The sequence below is a fragment of the Gallinula chloropus genome, assembly GCF_964237585.1.
Source record: "Gallinula chloropus genome assembly, chromosome: 9".
Lineage (NCBI taxonomy): Eukaryota > Metazoa > Chordata > Aves > Gruiformes > Rallidae > Gallinula > Gallinula chloropus.
Genome location: NC_140094.1, coordinates 2,642,308 through 2,656,131, shown reverse-complemented (window position 1 = coordinate 2,656,131; position 13,824 = coordinate 2,642,308). Strand labels below are relative to the sequence as shown.

At 56.8% G+C, this 13,824-nt stretch overlaps 1 protein-coding gene across 1 annotated transcript; it reads right to left on the bottom strand.

The window, feature by feature from the left end:
- Positions 1-466: 466 nt before the first annotated feature.
- Positions 467-12,344, bottom strand: MAN2C1 (mannosidase alpha class 2C member 1; the record flags this gene model as incomplete). Its single annotated transcript, XM_084267804.1, has 26 exons — positions 467-1,028; positions 1,113-1,216; positions 1,445-1,590; positions 1,716-1,795; positions 2,374-2,483; positions 2,561-2,704; positions 2,985-3,141; positions 3,309-3,413; positions 3,527-3,621; positions 3,822-3,904; positions 4,182-4,352; positions 4,815-4,900; positions 5,656-5,777; positions 6,279-6,402; positions 6,747-6,892; positions 7,182-7,277; positions 7,976-8,092; positions 8,199-8,291; positions 8,655-8,765; positions 8,889-8,995; positions 9,477-9,666; positions 10,207-10,384; positions 10,616-10,686; positions 11,299-11,422; positions 11,667-11,792; positions 12,253-12,344. The coding sequence occupies 26 exons, from the start codon at positions 12,342-12,344 to the stop codon at positions 911-913; spliced, it is 3,096 nt and encodes a 1,031-aa protein (XP_084123930.1). The 3' UTR covers positions 467-910.
- Between the last annotated feature and the right edge of the window lie 1,480 nt (positions 12,345-13,824).

Here is a 13,824-nt window from a genome sequence, read left to right as displayed (position 1 = left end):
GCTGCGTCCTGCCTGTGTGAAAAGGTGACGGGGACAATTTATCCAGCACACTCTGCCTGTCCCTAAGCATTTGAGGGGTTTAAAGCCCACAAACCACACAGGGAGCTGGGCTCTGATCCTTCCCTCTGCCCAAAAGTGGGTTCCCTCTTCCTTCCCCCCTCTTCCCTTGCTGGCTGCTGCTTGGATCACTGTTTTTAACTGACAAATAGAAGTATTTCCTGTAGCAATCTCCATGAATGCCTTTTTGTGCTAGGGAGGAAACCTCCACTGTGCTCAACCTCTTCCCCTAGACAGGCTGGAACAGGCCTCCCCCTCCACCTCACCACCCCAAAATACAATACAAGCTGTGCCTCCCATCCCAGGCCCGAGCTCGAGGGGAGGATGCTGAGCTAGGAACAGGTTCCCCCAGGAGGAGGCAGATCAGTTCAGTTACTAGAAGTTAAAAACAGGCTGGAGTTTGTTTTCATGTCACTCTCCTCTTTACTTGTGTCCCCCTTCCGCAAAGGCGGCGCGAGAGGCGGGCAAAGGGAAGGGGCAATGATTATCATCTGTCGTTTAACCCCCCTGCCCCATCACAGCTTGGCTCTGGGCAAGACAAAGGCCAAGGTGCAGGAGCTGGTCCCCAAAGCCTCCAGGGACAGAGCAGAGCCTGTCCCACAGCCCCAAGCCCCTCCTCGGCTAGCCGGGCACGCACTTGAGCCCTCCTTCCCGGAGCTGGGAGGGGGTAATGGTCCTGTTCTCCTCAGAACAGCGCTGTTCTTGAGCACAGCTCTCAGGTGGCCAGAGGGGGAGCGAGGGAGAGAGTCTGCCCTTCCCTGGAAGCACGTCCTCACGCAGCTTTTGGGATGGGGGAAGCCTCAGGCCTTGATGTGAACTCGTGGTGCTGGTGCAGGTCACTGTGGCACCAGTGTCAGCGCCTCAAGACCAAGAGGACAGAGAGCAGGCGGAAGGGCGTGAAGGAAAGCCTCACACCCCGCGGCTCCAGCAGCAGGCAGCCCCTCGCCACCGGCCGCTCCAGAAGGTCGCAGCTGGGGAAGGAAGCGGTGGGTGAGGCTGGAGGGACTCTGTCTCCTTCCCCCCCACATGCACCCAGCCCTCCAGCACGGACTTACAGCATCGCCTCCTTCACAGGGAGGGAGGTCTGGAGCCAGGCGACAACCGTGCTGCCGTGCGCTTCGTACAGCCGGGCCACCACCGCGTCGGCTCTGTCCTCAGCCTTCAGGGAACAGCGCAGGAGGGAGTTTTGGGGAACAGGATGGGCGCATCCTACCCTACACCTCAGGGTACAGCCTGACCCAAGTTACTGTTCCCCCTCCTTGCCCTCACCTAGCAAGGCTGCTCAGCTGAGCCTGCCCACCACCCAACCACAGGGAGAAGAGCAAACCACGCTTAGGGACAACAGCCTCACCCCTCCGCTCTCCCCAGCTCTGCCCCGGGGACTTACCTGCTTCAGAGCCTCCAGCACGACTGCAGGTGAGCTGACAGAAAAGGAGCTCCAAGCCGGGCACTGGGCAGAGCTGGCTGGGACCACGTGGAGCGGGAAGTTCAAGTTGTAGGCGTGTTGGATCACACCAGCATCCTGGAAGGAACCTGCAACACGAGCAGCTCCAGCCAGGTGCTACACGGGCACAGCCGGCCGTGCTCATCCTGAGGCTCACCGGAACATCCTCTGCCCCACGGTGTCACCGCAGGAGCCAGCTCTGTCTGTCACTCACCCTGGTGAGGCATCAGGGCGTAGGTGAACCGATGGTGCGCGATGTCTGCCGTGGCGTCAGGGGACTTGGGTGCTCTCAGACTACGGCAACAAGAGGTAGGTGAGACCAGTGTCTTGGCAGCACCCTGTCAGCCGGTCCAGAGGCAGAGCCAAAGGAGCACGGGGACAAGACAGCTGCCTCCATCCACCCTGCTACCCCCAGACCTGCCCTGAGGTAGAACCAACACGCTGCTGGCTTCTGGCAATGGTGAACAGACCCTGGACAAGGTGTCTCAGAAGCTAAAACTGATGTTTGAAGGGGGTTTTTCTGCGAAACTTGGGGATGTTGGAGTCAAATTGAAACATGTAGAGTTTCTCCCAGCTTTGTATGCATCTGTAACACTGTCATTCCTTCCTTCCCCTCCTGGGGGATGTTTTGGCCAGTGGACCTGCTCTCTCCCGAATTATCTCTGAACGTTACTCACAGGAATTACCCGATCTTCCTCAACTGCAATTCAGCCAGCCACAAGTTCTCAGGTGACAGCCAGCCACTTTGACTAATACCAGGCTATTTCCTTACTAAGCAGGATCATTTAGGGCCAGGCCTTGCCTTGTCCAAGAGACACCTCAGGCAGCAAAGCGATGGCCGCAGCCCCACCAGCCCCCCCAGCCCTACTCACAGCGAGAGGCTGAGGACGTTCCCGCGGGCCGACGCGCCGTACTTGCAGTCGTTCAGCACTGCCACCCCGAAGCCGTGCTCGGAGAGGTCCAGCCACTTGTGAGCCCACACCTGCCAGAGGTACCAAGGGATGGGTCCACTGCACAGAGCCCCGTGCCACAGGAGGAACAGACCCCATCTCCCCTCACCTCGAATCGGGCCCAGTCCCACGACGTATTCCAGTGCGTCGGCCGCTGCAGGTGCCCAAACTGGATCTCGTAGGTGGCGTTCGTGCTTCGGACCTGCACAGGGAACTCCACCTTCAGGAACTTGTGAGCTTCCCTCCACTCCACCTAAAAGCAGAGCCAAAGGGGGTTATCACATGAGGCTGAGCAGGACAGCCCGCACTTGTCCTTCCCCAGGGCACAGCAGCTCATTCCCAGGCCAGACCAGCACCAGAGTCCAAACACAGACCCACTGGTGGGTCTTTCTTCCAGCTTGGGACCCCCACCCTCAGGTTGCCTTCCCCTAAGGTGGCAGGGGGGAGCTCCAGGGAGGGGGGGACGTAATTCAGCAACGAGGTTTAGCTCCCCAGGGCCCTGACCGTTGCATTGCAGCAGCTGCTGCCCAAACCTGTGTCAGGAAGCGGAGGTAGGGGCACGAGGCATCCAGGATGATCTCCTGGGTTATGGTGCTGCTTGCCCCGACCTGCAGAGAGAAGCTCACACTTCCCCGCAGGCCCCCAGCCAGGGTGATTTCCAGAGGCCTCAGCAGCATCATCACTGGCTTCCTAGAGAAAAGGATAAAGGCATAACCGGTCTCAGCCTGGCACATCCAGGTTCCCAAATCCCAATCCAGCCTCCCACACAGCAGGCAGTGCCTCTTCTGGAACAAACGCTCCATTACACCTAGGACTGACAGAGCAAAGTCAAAAATCCAAGCGCTGCATGCACTCACCTGGTTTCCAGGTGATAATCCATCACATCCCAGGCATCCCAGTACAGGGGAACATCATCAAAGAGGGCAAACTGGTTGGCATAGCAGCCAGCTGGGATGGACTCTCTGGAACAGAGAAGTGGAGCAGAGAAACAACTCCAGCCTAAGAAGACTTGGCAGTGGAGAAGGGTGTAGAATAAGAAGACCCAAGAAGAGGTTTGGGGAACCTGGTTCCATACCTCTCAGAGTCCACCAGCCGAAGCGAGGTCAGGCGGCCCATCACATCCAGGCAGGCTGCAATCACCCTGTTCTCCATGACAACAGAGCCATCCTCCTGGGGTGGGGGGGGAAGGACAGAAACCGCTGTCACAGCCCCACACCCATGGGGTACAAAAACCCGCAATTGCAAATCTACCCCTCCCCAGTCACAAATCTGGTGTGCAGACTTGCAGCACCCTGGGTTCCCTAGATTTCTCCCTGAGCCGCCTCTGTCACAGGGCACAGCGATGTGAGGACAGCAGCACTCACACTTACCTGCTTCCTGACTGTCACAGGCTGAGGGGGCACCAACGGCTCCTGCACTGCAGCGTAGCCCATGCTGGGGACTGTCACCAGAGCTGGAAAGCAAAGAGATTCTCTTCCAACATCTGCTTCAGACCTAACTCTAAGCCACACTGTGCTGCCCCGATGCTCCCACGTCAGCCCTACCACATCCATACATACCCTTCTCTTCTTGTTCTTCATGGACAATATGAAGTGGGATGAGCCCCAAGGAGCAGTTTCACAGGTCAGTAAACCCTCCCCAGGACAAGGAGAGGTGGAATATTTCTTTGCTAGCTGTCTCTGCCCCTCTAAGAAATCCTGGTACATGAGTTACCCCCAAGTCAGACATACCTAAAGTCTCCGCTCTGGCTGGCTCAGTCCTGGAGATCACCTCGGTCCGTTCCCAGGGCAAAGTGTTCAACACGAGGGTGCTCTTGGTGCTCACGGCCTCAGGCTGCAGCAGGTCCCCACACAAGGACTGCACAGCTTCCTCCTGCAGCTCAGCGCCGGCCCTGCGGATCTCTGAGCAAAGAAAGGCCCGAGCTGGACACATTTCTCACATCCAAGACAGTTTCTGGTACTCTATCTACTTCCAAAGCTACAATTACTGATTACCATTCGTGCAAATGACTATTATCTATTAATAAGTAAGTAAAGTTTATAATTATTCTTCACTTTGTTATTTCAATGGGCTACACTGGCTCAAGTGGAAAACTGCAGAGTTACAATAAAGCTACCGTGGGCAGGCAGGGGCAAACTCCACCTCCCATCTTTGCCAGGGCCTCTCCTGGCATGATAGCAGCATGTCAGTAACTCATGCTGGTTTTTAATCCCTCACCCCCCCTGCTCATTCCCTCTGAAGTTTAACACTGATACAGACACATGCTTGGGTGTGGATTCAGGATTGAGACCTCTGCAGACCCACCAGGCAGGACCTGGAGTGCTCCAATAGAGAAACACCCTCCTAACCAACGCCCCACTCACCTGCATAGTACTGCAGGGCATCTGCAACCACGAGCTGGATACAGCTGCCTGGCAGAACATCATGGAATTGGTTGAGCAGCAATAACCTAAAAAAGAAAGAGAACAGGAACCAGGTGGGGAAGCAGGGCAGAGGACTGGGGTTTGTTCTGGCTTGGTTTTGTTTGATGGACAAACTAAGGAATTGTTCTTTATTCCCCCCTTTGTTAGCAAACACTGGAGAGAAGAGGACTTTTTTGATAGCACCCTTTGAGTCCCATCACACTGGGACCTGCCAAGTGTCACCACAGCAAACCACAACTGTGGGGAGCAACAGCCAGTATTCATATCCCTTGGGGCTACCAGATATCACTGCACAAATTCAGGCAAGTCCAAACTGGTGAGGAATAACCTCAGGTTGGGAACAAAGCTTCCAGCCAGCAGAGCAGAGAGGCTCTGGAGCTGTCTTCCTATGGGAGAACCGAGCAAAGAAGCACTGAAATGCTTTCCAGGCCGAACGCCCATCAGTTTACAGAAGGGGTCACGTACCCACAAAGGTACCCACGCCCTAACTACACACCCACTGTGAGCCAAGAGGCAGTTCAGATGAAAATGGGCTCTGTCCATCACCCTTCTGGCTGCAGCTGGAGGAGATACCTATCTCCAGCCAGGGAGATAGGCAACCATCTCCCACCATCAGCCCACTAAGCTGCCCAGTAACTGCAGGTCCCACTGGTCCAGGCTAATTTTGGTACACTAACAGCAAAGATTCCTACCCAGACTCAGGCAGGGAGGAGGAGCTGTAGAGGATGGGGAGCAGTACCCCAAGAGCAGCCAGCTCTCAGGCCAAGTTCCCAGCCCTCACCTCCAGAGCCGCTGCAGCTGGCGGGCAGGGTACTGGAAGGCGCTGTCCCGTGTCATAGCCAAGGTGCTGAGCACTTCGACATCGTGGAGGATCCGTTCGCACTCCCGGTTCTCCTTCTTTATCTGGTGTCAAAGGAAGGGGAGAAGGAAGACTCTTAGGATACTGAGAGCTAGGAGTGGCTCTCTCACACCAGCTCCAGTGTATGAAGGCTGGTTACTGACGAGTTTGCCGTTATCAGCAAGTCCTTTTTTTGCCACAGATCAAACAGAAAATCCCAGCACCAGACACAGCTTCCCTTCTCCCTGTTCCCACCTTCCTGCCCCTCTCTTCTGACTCTTCAGCCAACTATCTCCTAAACTCTCTCTGCAGTTATCTCTTAAAGTGAAGGACGTGGCAGCTGTTGACTAAGATGGGGGTCCCTGTTGTGTCCAGGCTCCCTTCTCAGCCCTTGAAGAAAGCCTGGTGACAGATCTGCCTTTTGGAGTCCTGGCTCCCACTGCTGAGACCTGAAGGGCACTACCCAAGCCTGGGAGCTGCCTGAACAGCAGCAGAGAGAACTGGGAATGGCCACTTCCCTGAGGAGGGAATAAGGGAAGCCGCTGCCCCGTGCTGTGCACGCTCACCTGAGCCTGGGTGGTGTAGGTGCCGTTGTGCAGCTCGAGGAAGAGCTCTCCCACCCAGGTACACAGCTGCGATGACTCCTGCTCCAGGACAGAAAAGAGTCGATCGGGAGTGGAGATCTGAACCCTGCAGCAGAGGCACAAACAGGGATGAGCCATGGGAGAAGCCTCTGACACGGCCCATGGTGTGTCCCAAACAGAAATGTGACAACTCCAAAACTGAGACCTCAGGGACCCCAATACAGCCACACACAATGACCCCTTCAACCTCCTCCTACCCCTCTCCCACTCCACGCTGCTCTTGCTGCCTGTCACGGAGATCTGGGTATTCCCCAGGCAGGGACTGACTGCCACGCTGGCCACTCACTCCAAGGCTCTACTGAGGACTCCCTCCTTTCTTTTGGCACTGCTGAAGGCCAGGCCCAGCTCTAAAGAAGTATTCCTGCAAGGAAAGAGGAAGGGATCTCCCACCTTGGCAGCCCATCTGTGTCGCTCATTCTCTTCATCCTGTCCAGCATCTTCTGCGTAGGGCCCCCTCCTCCATCTCCAAAGCCAAAGAGGAAAGCGCTGTTGTTCACACGGCCTTTGTCCTTGTTGTTCTTCACTGTCTTCAGCATCTAGAGGGATTTTTGGATAGTTGTGATCCCCCAGCGCCCAGCCCCAGCCCCACACAAGAAAACCAGCTCAGCTTTTAATGTGAAAAAGTCCAATCCTGCCCCTCTTCCCCACCCCAAACTACCAGAAATCAGGCACGGACACATTTCAGAGACAGGCAATTGACTGCCAAGCACCCAAACAGCCTGTTTGGCCACGCTGTCACCTATCCCAGTCCCTTCCAGGGACCTCAGATCTGTCCCTGAGGGGGTGGTGTTGCATTTCATGTGCAGGTCTGGCAACCTTACTCACCTCCTCCACTCTCCCTTGCATCCCATAGGAGTCACCAGGGGGGAAATGGGTCAGGACTCGGGATCCATCAATGCCTTCCCAGAAAAAAGTGTGATGCTGGAGGGAAGCCAAAGGAAAACACAATGTCTCCTACAGCCCCCACCAGACCACAGGCAGCCAAAATGCTAAAGCACAGCCCCATTATCCCCAGGAATTCCCGAAAGCAAATCTCTGGTCATGCTGGAAGCAGAAAGATAAATTCATCCTTAGCTCAGCGTTTCAGGGCTCCCAAACTCATCCCCCACACATGGAGGGCACACTCCATCCACATCAGCACCGAACTCATAAGATAAAAGACCAAATTTCCTCACAAGTCCCATCAAACACACAGAGTCCAGCACCTCTGCCACCAGGGAAGCGCACAGGCAGCTCTGAGCCCTCTGCAGATTCAGTGATAGACCCCTGCAAGGAGTCACTTGCCCAAGGATGGGGAATGCCACAGCAGCTGGGGACAGCAGAGGAGCGGTTGGCTTTGCTGTCTGTTACACCCTCACATAAGTCACAGCTTCCCATCTGGAAGCAGAAGGAATCTGCAGGCTGTGAAGCCCAGCTGGGTTCTCAAACCACATTGTTCCTTTTCCATAAAGCCTGACAGGACACTGCTACCACCATAAACTGGTGGCTTCTGGATGAAAAGTCCCTGTCAGCAGAGCTGAAGGACTGGCTTGACCCGCAGAATGAACAGGTCCCGCCTCACAGATGTACCCCAGCAACCCCAAATCCATCTCACTGGGAAGAGGGAAAGCACAGCTCACCGGGAAGGTGTTCACCAGGTTCCAGCTGAGTTTCTGTGTGAGGAACCGCTTGATCCCACAGCCAAGCATCAGCTGGGGCAGCTGGGCTGAGTATCCAAATGTGTCTGGCAGCCAGAACTGGGAGCAGGGGAGAGACACATGTGAGCTGCCCTGACCCTAAATAACACCCTGAGATCGTGGAGGGTTTCACAGTTGGCAGGCTCTGGTGGAAAGGAGCATGTACCTCTGAGCACATCTGGCCAAACTGCTCCTGGAAGAACCGCTGTCCCTGGAGGAACTGCCGCACCATGGACTCCCCGCTGGGCAGGTTCCCATCCTGTGGGAAAAGCACAGGGAGTTCATGAGGAAAACCAGGCACCAGGGAAAGATGGGGGAAGTCTTATGGGCATCCCATTCCCACCTGCTGTCACCCTGAGGATCTGAACAGAGCTCAATAGAGGGCAAAAAGGAGGAAGAGAGCTCAGCCAGTCCAGGCCAAAGCTCCTTTTTCAGGGAATGAGGTGATTTGGGGGAGGGATGGTATTTTTCCTACGCTAGACATTGCAGACAGCAGCTGTTTGCTGAGCCTGGAGACCAGTGCCAACCAGAGAGGCTCCATGCTCCCCCTCCAGCACCAGGACCAGTCCCAGAGGGATGGCAGAGGGAAGGGACGGCAAGCCAGGCTCACCACGCTGCTCACCATTTCCACCCAGGTGCCTCCAACAGGGACGAACTGCCCCTTGGCCACGAAGTGCTGAATCTGCGCGTAGAGCCCGGGGTACCAGCTGCGCACCCACTCGAACTGCTGCGCCTGGCAGGGCACAGAGGTCAGGCTCAGCTTCCCACCGCAGCGCTCCACACCAACATCCCCCACCCCCTCTCCCCCCCCCAATCTCAAGGCGCCACGAGCAGCGGGAGAGCTGAGCTCACTCACCTGGGAGCAGGTGAAGGTGAGCTGGGGATTGCTCTCCATCAGACGGATCACTGAGACCCAGCTCCGAGCGCACTTACGGATCGTCTCCTCGTAGGGCCACAGCCAGGCTGCAGGGACAGGCACGGCCCCACCAGGGTTATTACTCAGCACAAGCTCCTTTAGGAATAGGGCTGGGCTGCCCTTTGCACATCAGCCAGGGAGAACACTAGAGCAAAATGCTAAATGCTGTCTTTTGACTAAGCAGCAGCGACGCAGCCTGAGGCCTCCAACTCCCACCCCTCCTGCTGCCTTTCTGTTCAGACTGAAACCCCTCCAGAGACTGAAAATCGAGGGGCAATGGTCCACCAGAAAACAGCAGCCTGGAATTCATCCCCCATCACCAGCCCTGTCACTGCTTCAGAAGGCACAGCTAGCCAGACACCTTGCTTCGGTGACAGAGCAGCTGCGTGGCAGCACCAAGGTCCCTCTCCCTTCCCTCAGGGCGCAGCACCCAGCGCCTGGAGCTCAAGGGCAGCCAGCCCTCCCCATGGGCTGCACGCCCTGGCCTCCAGGTCAGCAGAGAGGGGACACTGCACTGCTCTCACCCACCAGAGTCAATGTGGCAGTGACCCATGGCGTGGATGGTGTGCTGGCTCTCGCCGTTCCTCTGGCTGAAGATGGCTGCAGCCAGGTCACGGGCAGCAGGGAAGGTGGAGGGGTCTGTAACGTCACACACGTTGACCATCTGGTTGGCAGTGTACAGAGCCTGGAAACCCCTCTGGTCTTCCTCCCCGAGGAGCTGAGGTTGGGAGCAATAACAGATTGACTCTTGAGCTCTGCACATCCTCTGGCTCCGAGCAGCTCCCTGTATGAGCTCGGATGCCACCTGCCCCAGGGAGAGCCTGCTACCTCCTCCCAACATCTGAATCTACTGGAGGTGCCAGGGAAACACCGTGTCCCTGCTTCCCAGACACAATCTGATCTCTTTGCTCATGGGTCTTCCACAGCCAGGTTACACATCCATCCATCCATCCATCCATCCATCCATCCATCCATCCATCCATCCATCCATCCATCCATCCATCCCAGGGGATGCTGGTCTAACAGATCCAGCAGCAGGGCAGAAGGCAGATGAAAAAACTACCTGTAGCTTCTCTCTCATTCAGTTTTACCCTACACTGGACAACATCAGTTGTGCTAAAGCAGCAGGAGCAAACACCTGCTCCTCCAAGACCTCCTCGTAGGAGGCAGGCCATGGAACAGTGGGACAAGAAGATAAAATGAAGTTGTAGGAGGAGATGGAAACAGTGTGAGGAAAGAAGAGGAGGAGCTCACAGACCTTGGCCATGTCCAGCAGTATTTCCAGATCCACCAGCAGTTCATAGACATTCCTGTTGAAGACGACCAGCTCCGCCTTGCTCAGGGTGAACCTCCTGTCAGGGTCTGGAGGGGCTATTACACTGCCTTTGCCAGCCCCAAAGAGACCGTTGCAGGCCAGTTCCACATACAGCGTCAGGCTGGAAGCAAAAGCAAACCTCTGGAGAGCAGACCCTAAGCAATCGGCCAGGAAAGTCCACTTCCCTCCCTGTGGCACAACCAGCCCAACCTGAACAATGGACAGAGCCCCTGAATGCCTTCTCAGATCCCCTGGATGCAGACAAGGATGTCTCAGCCCTGCCTCCTGGCTTCAAACACTGCAGGATACCCCAGGAGTGGTGGCGGTGGCTGCAGCCAGGCTACCTACCCACCTGTGGGGTTCCGACTCTTTGAGGCTGCTTGTCAGGATGTAGCTGGTCTTCTCACCTTCTTTAGTCAAACCCTGCAGGGAAAGGCAGCACACTTCACACATGTCTTTGGAGAACCACGGGTAAACAGGACAAGAGGCATCCAGCTGGACGGAGGGGCCTGGTCCCACATGCCACAGGACAATGCAGTAACACAGAACCCACAGGCACCACCATAGAGCAGGGCAGGGCTGCAAAAAGGTCACCTGAGCCTTCCCACCACCCCAAAGCAGGACTGAAGTTGACATGTGTGACAAGAATCTGTCCCGCTGCTCCTGACCGCAGTGGAGACTGCCATCTCAGGCCCAATGCCTGTCCATCCTTCTTCCAATCCAGTTCTCCCAAAGCTTAAGCAAAGAATTCCCAGCTCTTACTGGCTTGCAGAGCAGAATTTTAACTCCTATCAGGGGGTAACCTCTAGAAAAGACTCACACATGCCACCAGCAGACCTGCCTTTCTGGGCAATAGCCCACATGACCCTCTGCGCTCTGGCAGCCCAGCACGCAAACCACCTCTGTGCCACCCCACACATCAGCCTAGGCATTCCTCTGAAGAGTACATAGCAAATGAGAGAGGGTTTCTTCTCCTCCCCCATCACAGAGGGCTGAGATAACCATTCTGCACAGTGCTGATCCACACCTCCTTACCTGGACAGGCTGGGAGTCTCGCCACACCATGCCCTCCCCATCGCTCTCCCAGACAAGATGCACTTCCCGCCCTGCCCATGCAGGGGGGATGCTCAGTTCCACTTTAAACCAGCACGTCTCCCACCTGGAAGAGAGCAGGCAGCTACCTCAGCCCACAGAGGAGACCTTCCCCCACGGAAATCCACAACTCCTCAACCTCCCTAAGGGCTTCTGGGCAGACACCTTCTACCTAAAGTATGCAGGGAAGAGGATTATCATCCGATTTCTCTGCCATCAAGAGCCTGGGAGGACTCATACAAGCAGGTAACACTGAAGACAAGAGCTCTGGCCCCACTGCAGTCACAGCACCACAGAAACCTGGTACTTACGTGGGCCCAAAGGAGTCTCCCACTTTAGCAGGTCTGAATTCCTGCCTGATGGCCTCATCGTACCGGATGCGCTGCGGGGTCTGGAAGCAGGAGAGCGACGCTAGTGGACAGCTATCCCCAAAGAGCCTGCGGTTGGAGACGGGTGGGGTATGATTACGGCGGCCAGTCCTGCGTGGAGCGGCGTGGGGCAGGGGACAGAGAGCACCCTCCCTTCCCAGCACGGCTGGGAAATCTGCTTGACACCCTCAGAGTATCAACTCCCGAGCGCCCTGGGGAAGGGGCCTGTTGCGGACGGGCCTCCAGCAGCAGCGGAGGGTTGGGTAGGAGAGGGGGGTGCAGAGGTCACCGTGCCAGCGGCACCCTGAGGCAGCGCTCCAGGCTGGCAGGGACGCGCCTATGTGTGTGTCTGCTCTGTTCACCGAGGCTCCCCAAGCCCCAGCCGGGGCCGCTCCCTGAGGCAGCCGAGGAAACACACTCTGCAGCAGGCCCGGGGCTCGGCGCTTTCAGCACCGCGAGCTACCAACACCCCACTGACAAGCCCCGGGGAGGCGGGGGTGAAGGGGAAGAGGCCAGCCCCGCCGCACACCTGCCCCTCAGGTTGCAGTCGGTGAAGTAGATCTCGGAGAGAAACTTCTCCACCCGCTCCAGCGCCGTCCGCCGGTGCTTCAGCGCCGCCATCTTGGCCGGCACCCAGCACTGGGGCGGGAACGTAGGAGGGGGGGAGATGAGGTGCAGTGCGCATGCGCCGCGCCTCATCTCCCTCCTCCCCCCCACCCCTCCACCTTATCCCGGGCGCTGCGCATGTGCGCACGGTGCGGCGGCAGCGGTGGCTTCAGCGGGTCCGCGGGTTCGATCCCCAGCGGCTCCGGTTCTGGGCTGCCGCACCGGGGCTGGGAGTGGTTTGGGACAGAAAGCGCTGTTCCCTGGGAAAAGGGGGAGGGCCCGCCTGGCTGCACGGAGGTGTCCCCCCCGCTGAGCCTTCCCCCGGGGGTGTTCCTCGCTCAGGAGCCCTCGGGAGGAAAGCGACCGCTTAATTATTTCCTCGTCTTGTCGGTAATTGGGAACCGGGGGGTAGAAGGCGGGTCTGGGAGCTGGGTCCCTGGGGCTGAGGGGTGCTGCACGCTCCTGTCAGCCTCCCTTACCCCCCTTTCCTCTTCCTGTGTGAGAGGGAGGGAAGGAGAACCTGTAACTCAACGGTTAGCCCCGGAGTTTTAATGGAGATACTGCCCTACAGCCAAGTTGGCAGCATCTGTGTAGAAAACACAGGGGTGGTGGGGCTGAGGGTCGCATTACAGAGTACAAAAAGCAAGCTGAAATGAAAAGGAAGACATAAAAATGAAGAAACACCCCAAATCTCTGCTGCTGTACAGGCTGGGAGCAGAGATGGGATAACAGAGGGCAGAGATCTCCCCACAGTGTTACCCGCACCAGCCCCCCTTGTGCTCAGTGACATGCAGGCACAGCCCCCTCGGGACAAGACACCCACCAAGCAGCAGCAGCTGATACTTCCAAGCTGGTCCAAAGTCAAGATCACCCAGGATTTTTGCTTCCAGATCGCCTTGAGCATACAACAGGAAAACAAAGAGAGCAGGGGAGCGTAGGGGAAACCATTGGAGTGGAAGAGGACACACAAGAGCCCCTTCCTGCCTTGGAAGAGAAAGGAGATGGGTAATTTATTGCTGGCAAACTGTGAATATTTCCCACTGGGCTTTTCCCTCACTCCAGAGGAGGCCCCCGTTCCAAGACCTGCCTTCTTGCACACTGGCTGCCAAGGAGCAGCAGCGGGGTCCCGCACTTCCACCTCAGCTGCAGAAGGACTAGTAAGACACAGATCCCCTTCCCCAGCTCTCTGGCCTGTGGAAGGGAGAGCAGCTTCTGTCTTGGAACAAGAAAATAAATCCTCAGGAAGGGTTTAGGCAGGGTGAAGCCCTGCGTGCAGCTCCCCAGATGAGGGACGACGGAAGCCGTGTCGGGTGCCCAGGACTAGCTGGTGGGGTGTGAGCAGGGAAAGCTGCCTCCTGTGAGGAGAGACAGTGCAGTTGCGTCCGTTGTGGCACCTTTCCCCATGTTTTAAATATCTGCCAGTGCTAAACTTCTATACTTAAAAAAATAGGTATCATCCCATCTGGGGGTTTCACTGGTGAAATGCACCGAGACC